At 36.9% G+C, this 19,630-nt stretch overlaps 2 protein-coding genes across 4 annotated transcripts; both read left to right on the top strand.

Moving 5' to 3' along the window:
- Positions 1-11,255: 11,255 nt before the first annotated feature.
- On the top strand, positions 11,256-14,220 carry LOC103937313 (F-box/kelch-repeat protein At1g22040). The gene is made up of 2 exons (XM_048581293.1): positions 11,256-11,582; positions 12,479-14,220. Exon 2 carries the CDS (start codon positions 12,485-12,487, stop codon positions 13,916-13,918), a length of 1,434 nt encoding a protein of 477 aa, XP_048437250.1. The 5' UTR covers positions 11,256-11,582; positions 12,479-12,484; the 3' UTR covers positions 13,919-14,220.
- Positions 14,221-16,606: 2,386 nt separating this feature from the next.
- Positions 16,607-19,547, top strand: LOC103937309 (membrane-anchored ubiquitin-fold protein 3). Of its 3 annotated transcripts, none has more exons than XM_048581291.1 (3): positions 16,607-17,271; positions 18,107-18,277; positions 18,518-19,053. In XM_048581291.1, exons 1-3 carry the CDS (start codon positions 17,139-17,141, stop codon positions 18,574-18,576), a joined length of 363 nt encoding a protein of 120 aa, XP_048437248.1. In that variant the 5' UTR covers positions 16,607-17,138; the 3' UTR covers positions 18,577-19,053. The 3 variants fall into 3 exon arrangements, with proteins under 3 accessions (XP_048437248.1, XP_048437249.1, XP_009345520.1); XM_048581292.1 differs by lacking the exon at positions 18,518-19,053 and adding an exon at positions 19,078-19,547 and having other exon boundaries at positions 16,616-17,271; XM_009347245.3 differs by lacking the exon at positions 18,518-19,053 and adding an exon at positions 19,094-19,547 and having other exon boundaries at positions 16,633-17,271.
- Positions 19,548-19,630: the final 83 nt, after the last annotated feature.

Here is a 19,630-nt window from a genome sequence, read left to right as displayed (position 1 = left end):
ACTGAAGGTGACCGGTAGCGGTGGTGATGGGCATGATGGTAGTTTTGGTCAGAGGATAAGAAATAGGAGAGAGCAAAAATGGGCATTGAAGAACAAGGAGTTTCCACCTCCTATACAATTGCTAGCACGCACTGAGAACTTGCTTTCTCATATGCCTTGGGTATTGAAGAGGCATTACACAGATGATGGGAGGTTGATTCTCACCGAGGAGAAGGTTAAGCATCATGAGTACCTTAGGGCTCATAGGTCTAATGGCAGGCTCACTTTGCAGCTTGTCCTGCTTGATGATGAGATTTTGATTCCCCCATTTGCTTGCAATGGGAACGAGAATGAGAACGAGAACGAGAACGAGAACGGGGACATGAACAAGAATGAGATTGGGAATGATGTTGGTGATGGTGGCCATGACAACAACGATGATGATGGTTGTGAAGATGATGACGAGGATGATGTTGTTGAAGATCAAAAAATTAGTGGGATTGGGGGATCAGGAGCTTCAGCGGGGAAGTGTTTTAGTTTCAACAGTGTGGGAACAGGTTCACCCTGCATATTTGGAGTGCCAGTGTTGCCAGCCATCAGGCATGTTCGTAGTTAAATTTTGATGATACATCAATGTCACTTTTATTTTCTAGGTCTCTATCATGTCATATGACTCATGTGTCCATGCTCAATATTGTTGTTGCTACTAGAGTCTTTTAAGTCTTTAGTTTTCTTGAAATTTTCATGGGTTGTCATGATCTGTAGGTTCATTGTAGCTAGGACTAATGTGGAGGGAAATTTTCTCATTTTTATTGGTTTTGTTTGTAATTCTTGTCTGGAGAGATTATGACGAGGATGTTTCAGTTTTCGTGTTTCATTTTTCACAAATGGTATGAACACAGAAACCAGATGCGTTTTTTTAAACAATATTTGATTATTTTAATTGTGGACACTCGTATATTAATTATTCAGATTTGGTATAAGAAAACTGGCTGAAATTATCCAATTTTTCTGTTTCAGTGGTTTCTTGTGTCCATTTCAGGAATGAGAAAGGGATAATTCTCTTTCCATTTTTTTTTTCTTGCAAATGTTGACATTTCACAATGATAGTCAGCGAACGACTCCTATTTCAATTTTATTGTTTGTTTTGCACATCAATAAGATATATAAGAAATTAAAATGTTTTCTTTATTCAACTATGTATCCTTATTTGATTTTATAAGTCTTTCAATTTATATTAGAGGTAATTTGGTTACCGAAAACTTCATCAATACATTCATTCACAAGGAATGAGGATGGCAAAGGCAAACGTATGGGGCTCGTGGAATTCAAAATTTTCTTTTACTCACATGTACAATATGACACATTCTCAAAAGTGTCCATGTATACGAAAAATACATCTACGCTATTTTTTTTCACGTATATTATACAAGAAAATGAGAAGATAAGAGCATCTCCAGTGAAGTCACTAAATAGAGTCCTTATCACCCTCTACCACCATATGTCTTTAAATTTAGGGACCTTGTGGCTTCCAGTGGGGCGGAGCTCTAGTCCTTATAGTATAGGAATTGGCTGGAGTACCCAAAATTTTCCTCACATTTGAGGACTATATATAGGGACACCTTTGAGTGGGGATAGAAACCCACCCACATGAAAGGTTGCATGCTTCTTCCAAATATTGGGTTTGATTGATGTTGCAGCTCATCCACTTGCTCCAGCAACACGGGTGGATGTTAGTCGCCAGATAGCTGCTGATGCAGTTGCAAGATGGGTCTCACATATATATATAAACGGTCCAAATTTAACTTAGAGTTTTTTATTATATAATCCTCAAATTTAGGGTTTATACTATAAGGACTTTTCCACTGGAGATAATATTATTTTAAGGACTCAAAGATTCTCTTTAGTACCTAAATAAGTCTTTAAAGGTGGTGGTTTGAATCCCTCCCATTAGAGATGCTTTAATAACGTGCAGATATGATTTCACACACAGGTAGATGCCAACACACTTCCGTAGAAAATCTAAAAGTGAAAATTCCCCATGGAAAATCTAAAAATGAATTTTAGCTCACAACTATTTCCTACCTTCATTTACAAAAAAACATAAAAAGCCTAAAATATATAGAGGATGACAGCTCAAGGTGGTGGACTAGTCATGACATTATTTGACTAGGGTTTAGATTAAAGTGAAACGCCCCCATAGGAAATCTAAAACATTAATTTGCATAGGACTTCAAATCTCTTGCCCAACGAAGTATAAAAGTAAAATTATGGTGATGCTAGAGATTATGTTTTTAAATCTTATTTGTAGACTATATGATGTGACATTTGATGATTAAATTCTTTCTTTAAATCATTAAAAACGAAATCGAACCATCAACTGTCCTTCATTTGGTTTATAAAATATAATTTAAAAAATAATTCTTGTATTTGCATCCTCAATGAAGATGTCCAAAACAAAAAAACAAAAAGAAGTTGATGTTATAATTTCTTTCGTTCCAAGGACATGTTAAATTATTATTTGATCAATGCTAAGTAAACCAATTTTTTAGATCAAATTTGCAAACCATGTGATGTATCACTAATAGAAAATAAGTACGTTAATCAAGTAATTATCAAATCATCAACAACCATGTCATATGGTTTATAAAATTTGGTTAATATAGTTGAAGATCAAATCTTGTGCACCCAAAATGGGTGTGGCCCCTCTATAGCCCTAAGCATTGTTCGACACATATTAAGTTTATAATAATAAAGTTATGAAAATTAAATTTATAAACAAGTGTCAATCAATAATTGGGGCCATAGAAAGGCTACAATCTTTTTTTTCCCTTAAAAATGGGGACAACTGGTGGCAAGTCACGGTTATCCACCCATGTTGTGCCCGGAGAGGCTATAGAGAATTTCACTCTGCCCTAGTCAAGCAGACTCGCCAGCTCGGATCATCAAACCTGGGACATCCCACATTTTTTGTTTGGGTGCAAAAGATTTGATTTGATCTCATAGAGTTGATCTCGCTAGCATTACTTTTGTTATTTTGTTCTATATTGGGACCCAATCCTACAGTTTTAAAGAAAAAAATAATTTAAAATAGTTTAAAAGTTGTATCCAATTGGTAAATTATGGGATCCCGCACATTAAATAATGAGGTGTAATATCCACAACCCTTTTTTACTTCTCTCACACTTTTTTAGTTTTCAGCCGTCAGATCAGATGAATTGAAGAAGATCAACGAACATAAATTAATAAAAGATGTGTGAGAAGTAAAAAAAATGTGTGAATAGCACACCCCTAAATAATAAAATCGACCATATTTTTGTTCGCTGTAAAAAATGACTGCTAGAAAAAAAAAAAAAAAAAGTCAAATTAATGATTTAATTGCCGCATCAATTAAGGCATCTCTCTTGGAGGAAACTTTAATATCCTTTAGTCTTAGTTGGTATATTTGACAACTCCTAGTTAGATGCGGGTCCACTGTACCGATTCCATGTCTCCTTTTTGTCTCTTATTTAGTTTTTTTGACACTTTTCTCCTAATTTAACCCTACGTCTAATACTGTTAAGTTTTTATAAAATAAATTATACATAACAAAAACCCAACTGCAACCCCAATCTCCCCATCATCCACGTCGGCTGCAATTCCTCACCACCGACGATGTTTCCTTTCCTCACTTTCGACTTCCCACTCTTCCTCTCTCCCTGTTCGGCGAATCTAAATCAAATTACCGAGTTATTCTTGCATCTGCAAACCATTCCAGATCTTAATCTTTGTTGTCACCGTCGTGTCATTTTCAGATTTCACCTATATCGAGCGATTAGATATCTTCGCATCCCCAAATTTCAAACTTGACCAAATTTTTGTTCTTATTACAAACTTGACCCATCTTTTGTTCTTTGAACGGATTGGATCGATATCGATGGAGTAAGGATTCCAAGAGAGAGAAAGGGTGAGGATAGAGAGATAGAGAATGGAAAAGAACCTTCTAGTAATTTTTTTTTTTTTTTTTTTTGAAAAAAATGAGACAATTGGTGGCAAATCACTGTTATCCATCTTTTTTGGAGGCCAGAAAGACTAACAGAGGCATTTCAGTTTCTTCCTGACCACAAGCCTGGCTTCCACACCAACAGGCGGTTTCAAACCCAAAATCTTCAGTTTTTAATTTGAAATAAATCTCGCAATCCCTCTTTTAACATTACACTACCGGCTCATGGTTTGTCAAATTAACTCATACCCATTTTCGAATTTCATTTACACAAAAAAGCCAATAAAGTATTGGATGAAAGCTCAAGGTTGTGGACTAGTTGACCGTATTAGCTAGCAAGGGTTTTGGCTCTTTGAGATTCTAAGATTCTTCTCATCAGAATCTCAATCAGGGCTGCATCTGTTCACGCATTGTGGTGGATCATATTGTAAGAGCCAGTGTAGCGTACCATCATGCATTCACTCATGTCTCTGCCTCCACGTTACTCGAAAAAATTCCAGTGGGTGTAGAGTCTAGAGAGCAACAATGTAATATATATATATATATATATATATATTAAAATAGGGTAGTTGTGAGGTACCTTACCACAGTAGTGGAATGGTGTTGAGTTCTTGCATAACGACGTAGATTCAAGCCCCGTAGATGGCTAATCTAACAAAATCTATCATTTGACAAAAAAAAACAAAAAAAAAACAAAAACAAAAACGATTCAAATATTATCTATATCAAGTTAGGGCCGGCCCAAGCCCAATGCGGGCAGGACAACCATCAGGGGCCCATCAAAATTCAGGACACCAAAATTATTAGGAAGGTATATTTATATATGCTTTCATAAGAGTATAAATTTATAAAAATTTGTTTGATGACAAAGAAATTTAACTAGAAGTGGTGGTTTTGTTATTTGAAAATAATGAAGCGGTCTTGTGTGACATCCCGTCCCGGGATTATATTAACGTGCATGTGAAATGACTTTTCTACCCCTAGTTCGTTTCGTTACATTTTTTTTTTTGGGTACTTTGGTGGTGTGGCCAGTTGCTGGGACACACACTCTCACCTTCATTGTCTCTCTGTCTCTATCCCTTTCTCTGTCTCTGTCTCACGTCTCTTTCTCTCTCTCTCCCTTCCTATCACCATAAACGTACGGACAAACACCAAACTCACCCAAACCAACACAGATCGAGGGAACCAACTACACCATCGAACTCGTGAGGCTGAGAGGAGTCCAGTGGTACCATTTTCAGGTAAGAACTCCGACGTTTTCACGTCGATTTCACGAGCTCAGTTTTGGTTACTATTCATGCAAATTTAACCTAGCTAGTTTTTGGGATTTTGAAGCTTGTAGTTGTGTTTGTGAGGTTCCCAGGAGCTTGGGAGTGCTTCGTTGGACAAATTTGGACGTCGGGAAAGCTTGGTTCGAAGTTGGCCGGTTTTTGAGTTTGAAGACAGGTATGATCGTGTGGTTTTTAGCCTTTAAAAGTAGTCTATCGTGTTTCTCCTAGGTCTAAGCGTCATTTTGGTTCAAGAATCTTGAAAATTGGTTGAAAAACGAAGGAGAATAGTGAGTTTGAAGTTTCCTCGGTTTTCCGGTGACCGGAGTCCGGCGAGGGTAGGCCGGAGAAGAAACAGGAATATTCCGTTAAGTTTAACAGAATATTCCTAACGGTAGTGACGGAATCTGGTTAGGTTTAACGGAATATTCCTGACGGCGTCACTTGACACCGTCAGTGTGCATGGCACGTGGCCGTGCGCGGGGGCGCGTAGGTCCGTGCCTATTTTGGCGCGTGGGGGCGCGTGAGAGGTCCAAAAATTATTTTAAAAATATGGGTGTGATCCTGAGGTTGTGTAGATCACGTTGGTATATTCATTTGTCCATTTTGAGCAATGTATGAGAAGTTATTTTGAACGGAAGGTTATGTGCTTTAAAGTTAACGTTTTTATAGTTAATTCGCATATAGGTGACACGTATCCCGAGGAAGAGCGTGCACATTCGAGGCAGGGGGGCTACGACCCTTCCACATACCAGTGAGTGGGCTTTTGGTTTTCCGTATATACCTATATACATTTATATTCCCAGAAATTGTTTAAAAAGGGTTATTTGTTTATGTCATGCACCATATCCTTATCGTTTACGCATTATCATATGCATTAGTAATGGCATACATATGCATATTTATATTTGGTGCTGTGAAGGCGCAGGTAAGTGCCAGGTAAGCATTATTTAACGATTGCATTAAATAGTGGTTAGAGATGCTTAGAGAGCTCATAACCTGCACCCCCAGTGTTAGTGCTCCCGCCCAGAGTAGGGCACAGTCCTTCACGTGTTGTTCACCTCCCGCACCACACGCTCAGCTTGGATCCAAGTTAGGTGCACAGTCTTGTCGTACAGACCACTATAGGTGGTTCCGACTTGTAGGTGACCCGCGATTATTCGCACAGCCTTCACGTGATCGTAGCACTAGAGCGTTTATATGTATTACACCCAGTCTTGTCGTACAGACCACTATAGGTGGTTCCGACCCGTGGGCAGGTTTAGTGGTTGAGATTGAGATTTGAGCTCTAGATTCAGCCGTACAGGTCACTTTAGGTGACTCCGGCTGCCAGTGATATGTTATTGATGTGAGTTATACCTGAGCACTTGCATATCATTATGAGGCTTTGACTTGGCATACCCTTGAGCATGACTTGGCATATCTTTGCATACGTATATATGTTTATTTACTGGGAAGTATACAGGTTTTACGGCGAGGGGTTAGAATATATTTTATGAAATGGTTTTCAAAGAATTTGTTTTTGCCCACTCACGCTTTTGTTTTGCGCCCCTCCAGGTTCTAGTAGCTTAGCGGGTTTGGTGGTTTTCCCAGAGGACGCCCCGGCATTTCTGACAGACACTCACCGATGTAGGGTCACCTTCGGGTGCACTATTATCGAGTTATTTTATTTTGGGACTGCTGTAGACTTGCTCTGAACTTAGCGTCTCTTTTACGCTAGCACTCACTACTTTATCATTTTGTATGCTAGTTTTTAAATTGTTCGTACTTTTATATTACTTCTTTTAGCTTCCGCATTGTGCACATGGCTACGTCACTTCCACGTGACGGCCAGCATACCTGATCTCGGTCGGGGTGTGTCATCTTGGGTTCTAAACACCACCTATGCGTATTTATTTTCTAATTTTTACAAATTTCTTTTCATAAGAGTATAAATTTATAAAATTTGGTTAAATGATCAAGAAGTTTAATTAGAAGCAATGGTTTTTGTTGTTTAAAATTAACGAGATTTCCTTAATTCGAAATGCATGTGTTTATTCTTTTCAATTTAAAGATTCGAAAACATCATTATTCTTTTAGTCTCATATTGACAAGGATAGTAAATAAGAAAAAATACCTCACGATTTATACAAAAACACTTTAAAGTTTAGATGAAAAACAAAACTCATCGTCTATCTACATATAAGCCCGGAGTTTTTGGTTTCCTTCTCTGGATACAAAATAAATTAGTCTTTCTGTGTTTCTAAATTATTGAGTTTGAACTGTTTTTCTAAGAATAATTTTATCGATGTCTTATGTGTGAAAATAAATAATTTTCTTATATGAAGTTAGGGCACATTTTTCAGTGTTGTGCGGGCCTCAAAATTCTATAGACCAGCCCTGTTGAGTGTAACACAAGGTACAATTGCGAGGCAAACAATAACCACTGCAGTATCGTCTATCTACTTGCAATCCCGAAGTTTTTTGGCTTCATTCTCTTGATACAAAATAAATTAGTCTTTCTATGTTTCTAAATTATTGAGTTTGAACTGTTTTTCTAAGTATAATTTTATTGATATCTTACGTGTGAAAATGAATCATTTTCTTATATGAAGTTAAGGCACATTTTTTTACGTCGTCTCGAGCCTCAAAAATCTATAGACCGGCCCTGCATCAAGTGTGTGTGTGTGTGTGTGTGTGTGTGTGTGTGTGTGTGTGTGTGTGTGTATGATGTACCGGTGATGAGGTAAGTGGTCCAATTTAGGTGGAGGACGATACTCATATTCGTATGAATTTGTTGTTGTCGTTAATTTATTGGGGATGCCAAATGGTTGGCTCCAATTCCACAATATATATGACAACGTAATTGAATACGAGTAAAAGTGTGTAGTGAATACAGCTGACTCCCAACATCACAACTGTACTATATAACTTGTCCGACGACCTCATCATTGGCCTGTGTCCTCCATTCTTCCCACACTCACTGCAGTAATTAGCTGCATATATGCACTCTTCAAAACTCAAGAGTAATTTATGGTACTTTTCTTCCAATGCTAATTGAATGTTGCCTAAAGCAAAATTTTTGGCAGTGATCTAAAGGGAGACCGGTACTGCAGTAACTTCCTTGTATGATGATGGTCTTAGAATAGCAATTCTAACATTCGACCACCAACTCTATTTGATTCAGAATCTGAAGTACTGACATATTTGTTTAAAATTCCAGATGATATTGGAAAAGATGGAACTCAATTTCTTGGGAGATAAAATCCTATATTTGGATTGAGTCCTTACTTGCATATATTAATTTAAGGAAATAGTATACCTTAACCTTAGATGCATGGATAGCAGAACATATAGCCAGATGGGTGATATAAATCCAGTTACCAAAAAATATGTATCCACTGCACTATTTGTTTCCCTGCTTGAATTTTATTCGTGTCTGTCTATGTCGATCGGTCTGTACAATTTCTTCTTTTTGCCTTTGCATGAACAGGAATATGATGCTATTATATGAAGGAAAATGATATCACTACATACTCGAGTTCGATTAATAAGTCAACCCAGATGTTTCCAAGTGAAAGGCCATTGGAAGTAAGAGAGAGCGTGATTCGCCACTCAAAAATCTTGTAACAGATTGCTTTGTAAGATATCTTTGTGTTTTAAATATTTATTGTTGAACAAAGATTACTTATTAGTTATGCAAATTAATCTGCAACATTTATTTACTATGCATATTCGATATTTATTCTTCAGTATCCTTGTGTTATAACTTGACAAAGATATTCGATATCTTTGTGTTTTAAATATTTATTGTTGAACAGCAGTGAAGATGTCTCACGGAAGAGTTGAAAAATGCAAGTAGGCAACTGATCTCACTAGCCCATTTTGCATCCATCGCTCGGATTACCTTGGTTGATGCTTGTTTCCGCCAAACATACCGGCTACAACTATGGCAAATGGTGCCGTTCTATGGCCATCGCACTGAGCGCCAAGAATAAATTGGGGTTCATCAACAGGGAGTGTCGAAAAGCTAAATGAAAAAAAACAACTGTTAAGTTGACCATCGCACATGCGACTTTTGCCATGATTTTTGTTACATTGAAGGAATTTTACCCCGAACCACGTTCATTAATTCTTGTGTGATGGATATCTCTTCTATGTCCCCAATGCTTAGGATCTTTGATATACGATTAGATGCTAAAAATGTATCCTTTACCTGTATTGTTAGATTTTTTATTTTTTATTTTTTTTAAAGAATGAGTATGATATTCATTTATAGATTGAACAATTCAGTACACGAGAGAAGATAGAGTGCGTCACACGGGCCTTGATAAAATTTTGTGGGGGATTTCAATGCTGTCGAAGGGGAAGAGTTCATCGAACCAAGTGGCATCCTGATCACATCCAACACCAAACCTGGCTAGCCTATGAGGGACAACATTAGCTTCCCGACGAACATGATGCAACCTGGATTGTGGAATCAATTTTATAAAATACCGAACATCATTAACAATGGATCCCACATTGGAGTCCCCCTCTAACATAGTAGCACAAACATGCAATTCCTGCAGCAGAAGCACAGCCCTTATTGCTGCCACCGCTTAGGGAAACCCCACCCTCGACGTCCAGCAACAGCCTCAAGAAACTCACCCTTCTCTTCCCTCACAACCACTCCAAAGCCTCCCAAGCACCTTCAAAATTGCACTTTACTCGCACCATATCTGGTTTATGCCATTTCTGCATTTCGGGGGCTGCTTTAATTTGCTGCTTCGTTCTATATATGCAGACTTGTGTATTTCTTCAAGCATGCCTCGGCTCTGAACACCATTTCAACTGGTACTGTCAACTGTGAGGTGAACCCCTCCAAAGAAAAGAAAGGAATTTAGATCAATTACTAATTCACAATTACATCTACTTTTTGAGGAAAAACAAATTTATTTTTTTAAAACAAATAATATTATCTACACGTAAGTGGTTGTCTAAGCTTTACAATAAATTAACAATAATGTGGTTCAAATTCGTTTTTGATAAAAATCAAATATAAAACCTTTCACTTACTAAGTGACAAGAAAAAACAAGTAATTTAGGTACTTGAGGAGGATCGTAGATCCAAAATTAAATGCTTGATTAATTTCCTCGAAAGAGGACGGTCTCCAAACCTAATACATCATAATGTGAACTACAGAAACTTCAAACACGCACGTGTCCGATCTCATCAATCCAACAACGAATATCACGCAGCAGCCAAATTTTGACGCTAACCCGCGTGAGTCAATCCCAAAAAATGACCAGGTAAGTATTGATTCAATGAACATTTCTTCATTTGATTGCTAGAGAAATGTTAATTAGACTCTTTTAAAAGTAAGAGTCTATTTAATTTTGAGAGAATCTCATTAGCATTTCTCTTAATTACTATTAGAGAAGTTTGAATTTAGGTATTTATATAATAGGCAAATTAATTCACACTCTTTCAACAAAGCAAATTAAATCACTTTTTCAACAACCAAGTTAATAAAAACTTGATTTATTTGTACTTGATTGTCGCTCTCTAGATGCAACCATAGAGATGACAACGATTCAGTTTAGAGACAAAAATGCTATATTTATCCCTATAATCGCAAAAACTAACTATATTCATAACCACAAACTAACCATAGGGTATTATCCATAACTATACCCATCAGGTAACGGATTTCCCATCGATTAACGGTTATATTCATTTTCGTCAATAAAAAAAATATATTCATTCAATTAACACATAATAATTTAGTAAATATTAATTTCGTCATTAAATATTTGATGTATAAAATGCATTTGTCGGAGACCGTCCTCTTTCGAGGAAATGGAAGGCCGAGCTGAAACTAAAGGCATTTGTTGGCACACGAGATGCTAAGGGTCAAAGACTTTTAAGACATGCAACAATACTTTAAAGTTGTTTGTGTTGGATAATAGTTCGTCCTTCTAGGATGCACTCGTTAATTTTTGACATTTCATCTTTGTTATGTTGTAAAGCTTCAAAATAATTTCACATTCTTTGCCACGAAAACAAAAGTAGTGTCTCAGTCAGTCAAATACGTCCCATAGAATAAATGACTAAATTATTGGTGGTTGGAATATTACGAAGCTTGCTAGGAATGCTATTTACTTTTTTTTATGAAAGTGACAGTCTAACCTTATGTATGAAACTGTAGTCTTCTCTAATATCATCAAGCAGAAAAATGGTGAATGAAAAATCAGCTTGGACAACGTGCGTGACCCAGTAAACTCCAAATAGTCTTGTCTTCCTCCTTCCTTATTAGGATGAAGCAGATCAAGCTTCAACAAAAAGGAGCATCTTATCAAACCTCTGAGGCTTCAGATTTTTCTCTGGACAGGTAAATTCTGATGCATACCGAATTTCCCTTTTTTTTTTTTTTTGATCAATGTGAATTCTTACAACTATTTACCTACCCTTGTTCAAAATTTGTCTGCAATTTGGTGGTTTTAGTGGAAAGATTCAATTTTTATTGTTGTTTTTATGATTTTGTAACTTGTTTGTGTGGGAGTTTATAATTTCTATAGCTGTACGAAGTTTCATAGGCTGAATTTCACTCGATTGTATATATTTCCCTTTCATTTCCTGGAATAGTGAAATTTTTTATGCTGAAATTTTCATGGGGTTTTTTAGTAGTTTGGTAATTATACGTCAAGGTTGAATTTTGCTATAAATATTGGTGATGGTTTGCTGTAAATATTGGGATGAAAATAAATGCTGGTTTGTGGGGGAGAGTGTGAAGGTAATTTTTGGAGGAGGGGTTTCAGTGATCTTTGGGGTTAATGTTTTTGGGTTATTCCATGAGAAGCAACACGAAATTTAGTACATATCAGTCGACAGCATGTGGGATGCCTTTTGTTAACTTTGGAGCCAAATGTGCACAAGTTTCATATCGCATCCGGTTTGATAACTTTGGAACTGGCCTCGTGAATTTAGCTTGTAGTAGCTGTTTGTGCGTGTTCATTTAGCCTTTTGCATTCTTGAACTGAAGGTAGAATGAATAATTTTGCAGAACTTGGATTAAAGTCAAATTTGGTCTCGTTTCTTTAGGTTCGCTGATCCCAGTTCTGGTGTGCGTGTGTTCTTTTAGTTTTGGAATTGATCAAATGAAAGTAGAATGAATAATTTCTGCATCCATGAGGCTAAGTTAACTATGTGGTTGTTTTTGAGTTTGGCTGGTCCCAACTGTGGGACTAAAAAGAGTCGTATGATCTCTGAGATTTACTGATCTTGCAGTTTCTGATGGGGGCTCTTTTGAGTTTGGCTGGTCCGAAGTCTGAGAGAAACGAGTACCATGAGATCACTCAGAATGACACCTGCAAGAGGCAAAGAATGTCACCATGTACTTTTGAGGAGAGCCAAAGACTAATTCCCAATCTTCCTGATGAGCTATCGATCCAAATTATTGCCAGGCTCCCTAGAATTTGCTACTTCAATATCAGTCTGGTTTCCCGGAAGTGGAAGGAAACTGTTACTAGCTCTGAACTATTTAAATTGAGAAAAGAACTTGGTAGAAGTGAAGAATGGCTGTACTTGTTGACAAAAATTGAAGAGGATAAACTTTCCTGGCATGCTTTTGATCCCCTGTCGAGAAGGTGGCAGAGGCTACCTCAGATTCCCAATGTAGTTTATGAAGAAGAATTCAGCAAGAGTTCTTCTAGGTTTTCGATGTGGAATATGGTGGGCCCAAGCATCAAAATTGCTCATACTATTAGAGGCTGGTTAGGGAGAAAGAACGCATTTGAACAAATGCCGTTTTGTGGTTGTGCCATTGGTGCTGTTGATGGATGCCTTTATGTTCTAGGTGGATTTTATAAAGATACGACCGTGAGGTGCGTCTGGAGATTTGATCCAATTCAGAATGCATGGAGTGAAGTGACAGCCATGTCTGCAAGTAGAGCCTATTGTAAGACAGGTATTCTGAATAACAAACTTTATGTTGTTGGAGGGGTTACTCGGGAACGAGGTGGATTGATCCCTCTTCAGTCTGCTGAAGTTTTTGAGCCCTCCACTGGTACATGGTCTGAAGTACCAAGCATGCCATTCTCAAGGGCTCAAGCGCTGCCCACTCCCTTTTTGACTGACATGCTAAGGCCTATTGCCACCGGGTTGACTCCCTACATGGGAAGGCTATGTGTATCCCAGAGTCTGTATTCATGGCCCTTTTTTGTTGATGTCGGGGGAGAAATCTATGATCCCGAAACAAATTCTTGGGATGAAATGCCTCTTGGCATGGGAGATGGTTGGCCTGCTCGGCAGGCTGGTACAAAGTTGAGCGTTGTGGTAGATGGTGAATTGTATGCTTTTGATCCTTCGAGTTCTTTGGATAGTGGTAAGATCAAGGTGTACGATCAAGGAGAAGATGCTTGGAAAGTTGTTATAGGAAAAGTCCCTATTCATGACTTTGCTGGTTCAGATTCTCCATATTTACTTGCTGGTTTTCATGGAAAACTTCATGTCATCACAAAAGATGCAAATCATGAAATCGCAGTTCTGCGTGCTGACCTGTGCAGTAATTTGGGTTCTTTGTCACCAACCTTAGCTCCTCTCCTAGCTAGCTCCTCAGATGAACATTCCGACGCACTGGCAGAATCAGACGCAGTTGTGTGGAAGATCATTGGGACTCGGGATTTTGGTTCAGGTGAATTGGTTGGCTGTCAAGTTCTTGATCTTTAGCACGAGGCTGAGAATCCCTTCATTGAATCTATACGGGCGAGCTGTATGGCGCGCGAAGATTGAATTGAGTTGATAAGTGGTGCACTTTGCATATATAAGCACATGCTTTACAGTAATAAGCATATATCAGAATAATGTATGTTGCCCTCGACATTGAATCTTCCTAACTTGGTGTCCATTTGCTCGATCATGTACGCCGGTGAAAAGGAAAAAGAAAAAGAGCATGTAAATTTGATTGAATATAGTTGTACAACTTTAGCACGACCCTATCAAAAGTACTTACTAGATAGTGTTACAACACAGTTGGGACTGCATCTGTACAAAGCACGTATGCTCATGCGCGTTTTTATTACAAGTACCTTTATTAGAACTTCATAGAAACTTATATTAAAAATCCGAGTGAAGTGCTTCATGAACCAGTCTTATGACGCGTAACTTTTAAGTTTTTCTGTCAAACATACTAAAAACGCTTTTAGTCGGCAGCCCTTCCAAAACCAGTCTCAAGTCCATATTCATCATTTACTTTTCAAAATATTATCTGCCCAAGAAAACATTATCCTCAAAGTGGTTGCCTTCCATGACTTTGATCTGAATAGGTTAGTTTGGGTGACATCATTGACTAATTCAATAATAAGTGACAAATACTGAAGTTGAGGAAACATTAAAATTATTAGATGCTTCCCATGAACCAAGTCACATATGGTTCAAGTCATCTTCTTTTTTTCTTTTTCTTTTTTTCTTTAATTTTATCAAACGATAAATTTTTTAGATTAGATGTTAGATTAGGGAGCCGACAGGGGTTCTAACCACTGTGGTGCAAGGGCAACACTTCTCTCCACCACTGTGGTAGAGGGCCACTTGCAAGCACTGTTCTAAAAATCCCCGCCTAGGCACTAGGCAGCTAGCTACCGCCCCGATTAATCCCTAGGCATTTGAAATTAAGAAAGGGACCTAAACCTACTTAGGCCTCTGCATAGCCCACCCAAGTGTCCGCCTAACCTGCCTAGGTCGCAACTCTTACTTATACAGAAAATTGATAACTTTCATTTTGCATTTTATAAATAAAATGTAAGATATTTGTTAAATACTCTAATGAACACCCATTATATGTTTGTTCCCCATTTCTCAATATGTTTTAATACCTTATAATTTATAATTCATTTTATTTTGCAATTTATGTCTCCCCATAGAAGTATAAATAAGAACCTATTTATACAATGTATAATAAATTTACTTAAATCCACCTAGGTTCTCCCAAACCGTCTAAGCACTAAGCCGCAACCCGCTGCCCGACTAGGATTTAGCATCTTTAGAACCTTGCTTGCAAGTCATCTTTAAAACTATACCGGATTCTAAATCCCCCATTATTTAACATTCTCCATCCATCTTTTCTATCACTAATAGTGCAGAGAGATTATTCATCTACATCAACTCAACGACAATCACGCTATTTTTCGCGTCTTATACGTCGTTGTTTAATCTTGTTCGTTGTTTTTATTTAATTTTATTTAATTTTATCACCCAAAAAAAAAAAAAAACAGAGTGTTGAAAAATAATATGCGTCATGTTCCCAATACATGCTTTAAAAAATAGTGCCAAGTTGCCTACCATAGAGGCAATTAGGCAAAAAGATTTTGAGAGAGACCAAATCACTAACATCCAACCAAACAAAACCAAAGCCAAGCAAGGAGAAGCAAGAGGCCTGCCTACTTCTACCGACACCAACAGATTTTAAGACAGCTACTTAAGAAAATACATTTACTTAATAATTATCTTATTAACTATATATCATTGTACAAAAAAAATAATAATTATATGATTAACTACTTGAATTATTCAAAGTTGACTTCACATCTCTGACCAGGTTCCTATTTGGTTTCCTCCCATAAATTAACCACTATTTTTTCAGGAAAAATGCTTTTAAGACGGACCAACACAACCACAACAAAATTACGTTATAATTATTGGTCTAGTCATAATTAAGTATTAAATTCATCACATATAATATCATTCTTACGTTCATATGAGTCAAATTTGAAACATTTAACCTAACGTAAGTGAAGACAATTACTACTAAACCAAAGACGAAAAACATTGGACAAAGTATCCTCCTATCTTTGAATTATTAGTTGTGGAATTGAACTGTCACATCCCGACCCAGAATCCATCACATCTCGGCCCCGCTTCATCACCGTAGCACGATATTGTCCACTTTGGGAACTCTGAAGTTAAGCAAGTCGGGACCCAAAGCCGTGAGAGCGTGGTCGGGGTTCAAAACGGACAGTATCGTGCTACGGTGAAGTCGAGCCGAGCATGTGATGGGAGTCTAGGCTGGGATGTGACATGAACATCACTAATATCAAGATATTAAATCTAATTATTTTAAGTTGAATGACAATTGTATCATAACATCCAATTTCTATTTAATTAACCATCTAATCTTTAGTGCAAATATGGATTTGGTCAACTTAAGTAAAGCCGTGTGCTCTTATTTTTACACACAAGTTTAAACCCATATTCTCGTAATTGGATAAATTTAAAATAAAATAACATTTGTATAAGAAAATTTACTCTACTTAAATCACATTTTATCTCAATATTAACGAAATGCGTATCTCTAAATTTTATAGATGACAATTGTAGATTAATAACACCATAATCTTAGTAGATTAATAACAATTATCAGTTATCAAAAAATGCATCCAAAAAATTACATGTCATAAAAAGTGAAAGTAATTTTACGAATATAAGACGTGGGCAATTTCTGAAATTTCTGTTAATTCAGGTGAAAAATCTAACTCAGATCGTTTTAGGCACACTTTCTACTTTCTTAATTTCTACATCAAGCAATTCAAAGGAGCTGTCTTCTTCTTCTTCTTCCTCTCTTTCTTTCTGGATTCATTTCACAGATTTCTAATCTGTCACTGCCTTTTGGGTTTCCATCACCAGGAACTTTGTGTCTTTTTACTGCAACTTCAATACAAATCTAAGCTTTTTCGATTAAAAATAAAATTAAAAATAAAATAAAAATAAAAAAAGCTTGCTTCTTTCATGGGTATCTGAGCTTTTACACTTCTGGGTTTTAATCAAAGTGTGAATCTTGATCAGATTGGATCTGCGTTTTCTTTGATTCTGCCATTTGTGGCGATTTTATTCTGGTTCTTGGAGAGTGGTATGAGAAATTGATAGGTGGGTTTTTACTGGATTGGAAGGTTCATCAATGGCGGCAGGTCAAGATTTGATTGAGCTGAAATTCAGGCTATTTGATGGGACCGACATAGGACCTCAGAAGTATAGCCCATCTACCACTGTACAATCACTCAAGGAGAAAATACTTGCACAATGGCCTAAAGGTTTATTTCTTTTTATCCTAATTAATTCTTCTGTTAAATTTTTATTTTATTTTATATTGTTGCACAACTTATATTTTTTGAGGTTCTTTTGCTTTTTGTATCATTGGGTTGGGATTCTTGAGAGCTTTTCTGCATATCACATTTGTTTTATGATATATTGGCCAAAATTGTTGAAATAAGATAATGTTGCTATATTATTATTGTTATGTATTGAAAATGTTGTGAGGAAATTGTTGTTGATGTTATCATGCTTGTTGTGCCATTGTCCAAGAAATTTGAGGCTCTATGTCCTTCAGTGTTGATATAATCTTGGGTGACGGTCTGAAAATGATACAAATGAATTATGACGGAGTTCTTAATCGTTTTTGAAAGTGTATGCTCAAGTTAGTCATGTCTCTGGATTATGTTATGAATGTACTTATTTATTACTGCATTATAACATATGACTAGCTTCTACAGATGACTAACTTGAGCATAATCCAAAAACATAATATTGAAAAACGTTAGTCAGATGACGGAGTTCTTAGTTGTTGTTGAAAGTGTATGGTCAAGTTACTCATATGTTTTTGGAAATTGTCACTGCTTTTATCAATCATATATTATGAAAGTGTATGTTCATGTTAGTCGTAGTTGTTGCATATATGTTGCTGATGTTGGTATTTAGACATATCATGTGTTTGCCTCTTGCACTGAGCAAACAGAATATTGAAAAAATTCCAGACAAAGCCGACATTTTGACAGAAGTAATGAAACTTTGGTTGCTTTATGATCGCACCATTGTGCTTTGGTTTGAGATTGACTTGTATTTTTTTCTCATGTGTAATCTGTTTGATAGAGAAAGAAAATGGTCCAAGGACAATAAATGATTTGAAGCTTATTAATGCGGGAAAGATACTGGAAAACAACAGGACACTTGCTGACTCCAGAAATCCAGTTGGTGAACTCCCTGGAAGTCTCATCACTATGCACGTGGTTGTGCGCCCACCTATTGCAGACAAAAAGAATGGTAATTATGTTTATGTTTTACTAGACTTGCTTGCAGTTGTGTTTTTCTTTCAGCCTGAATATTTGCGGTTATGTTGGATATATCTTGTAGCACATGCTCTTTGTTGAGTTTGTTATCTTGACTAACCTCTTCCCCTAAGTATCCGACATCTTGGTAGTTTTCATGAGTGTTTAACCCCCAATTGGCAATCGATTTTTTTAAGACTCATAATTGTTATGCATCAATCTCTTATGAACATAGCTCTTTCTGAGGAATTCAGCAGCAAGGTATCTTGCTTCTGGTTCCTCTCAATTTCTTGACCTGAGCACACGTGCTAGAATCTGGATGTAGTCTTACGTCAATAACTAATTTCTCATGCTACTTCTCGTAAGTGCAGTTTCTGAATGACATGACACAATTTGTCTTTATTTGTATGTTTGTTCCTTAACTGAGCAAACGTGTTGTCTTTCGTAATAGCTCCAACCAATAAAGCAGGATAGGCTCTTTTTCATTTGTATTTGTTTTGTATGCTTGTTTTTTAACTGGGCCTCTGGTCCTTTCCCTCCCTTGTTGTATACCTTGCCTTCTTAGTTTTTCCTGTGTGCTATCATTCTGCTATTATATATACTCTTCCCAGATAAACAATATCCGTAGCTTTTCAATAATTTTTGGTAGATGAAATTATGGCTAGCAGAAAAGTATACGAATCTTGATATATATGCGATGCTTTGACGTTAATGTTATGTAATGCTTCGATATAGGATTATGTTACCAAAAAAAAAAAGAAAAGGTTCCGGAACAAGGAATTGACACTTTGACAGTTGCATTTTTATACAGATAAATTGATGAATGATTCTCCAGAGCAGCCGCGATGTTCATGTTCAATATTGTAGCTTCTGGTAACAAGCTTCGTGGAGCTCCTTCAGTCTGTTAATGTTTTCCGTGTCTTCTCATGTGTTGCTGATGGGATGCAGTTCAATTCTCAGTTACCGGGCTGTCAGAAGTAGCATCAAGAAATTCATGGATTCATCAGCCAGACTTTTGTTACTTTGAATCTTATCATGTCCGTATGTAAAACGCGTTATAGTTCCTTATTGCATGTGATTTGTTACTGAGAAAAGGACCATATCAATGCATTAGGAGATTCTTCTGTTTTTCTGGCATCAATGAATACAAGTGTAAGAGAAAAAAAAAAAAGGCAACGAACATATTGATTTGATTGATTCGCGAGCTTATTGTAAAGCAGAATTCGTTTTTTATTGGTTCAAGAGCGTTTTTTTATTCACCTGTAGATTTTTGTCTTGAATGCTCTTAACCACTTGAGTTACGTGCTCTTTGCAAGTCTCGTCCTCTCCCAAATGAAATTGGTATGTA

Source organism: the organism of the source record quoted next, unplaced genomic scaffold (assembly GCF_019419815.1).
Source record: "Pyrus x bretschneideri cultivar Hongxiangsu unplaced genomic scaffold, Pyrus_bretschneideri_v1 Contig17, whole genome shotgun sequence".
NCBI classification, from domain to species: Eukaryota; Viridiplantae; Streptophyta; class Magnoliopsida; order Rosales; family Rosaceae; genus Pyrus; species Pyrus x bretschneideri.
This window is presented reverse-complemented; position numbering and strand designations above follow the sequence as displayed.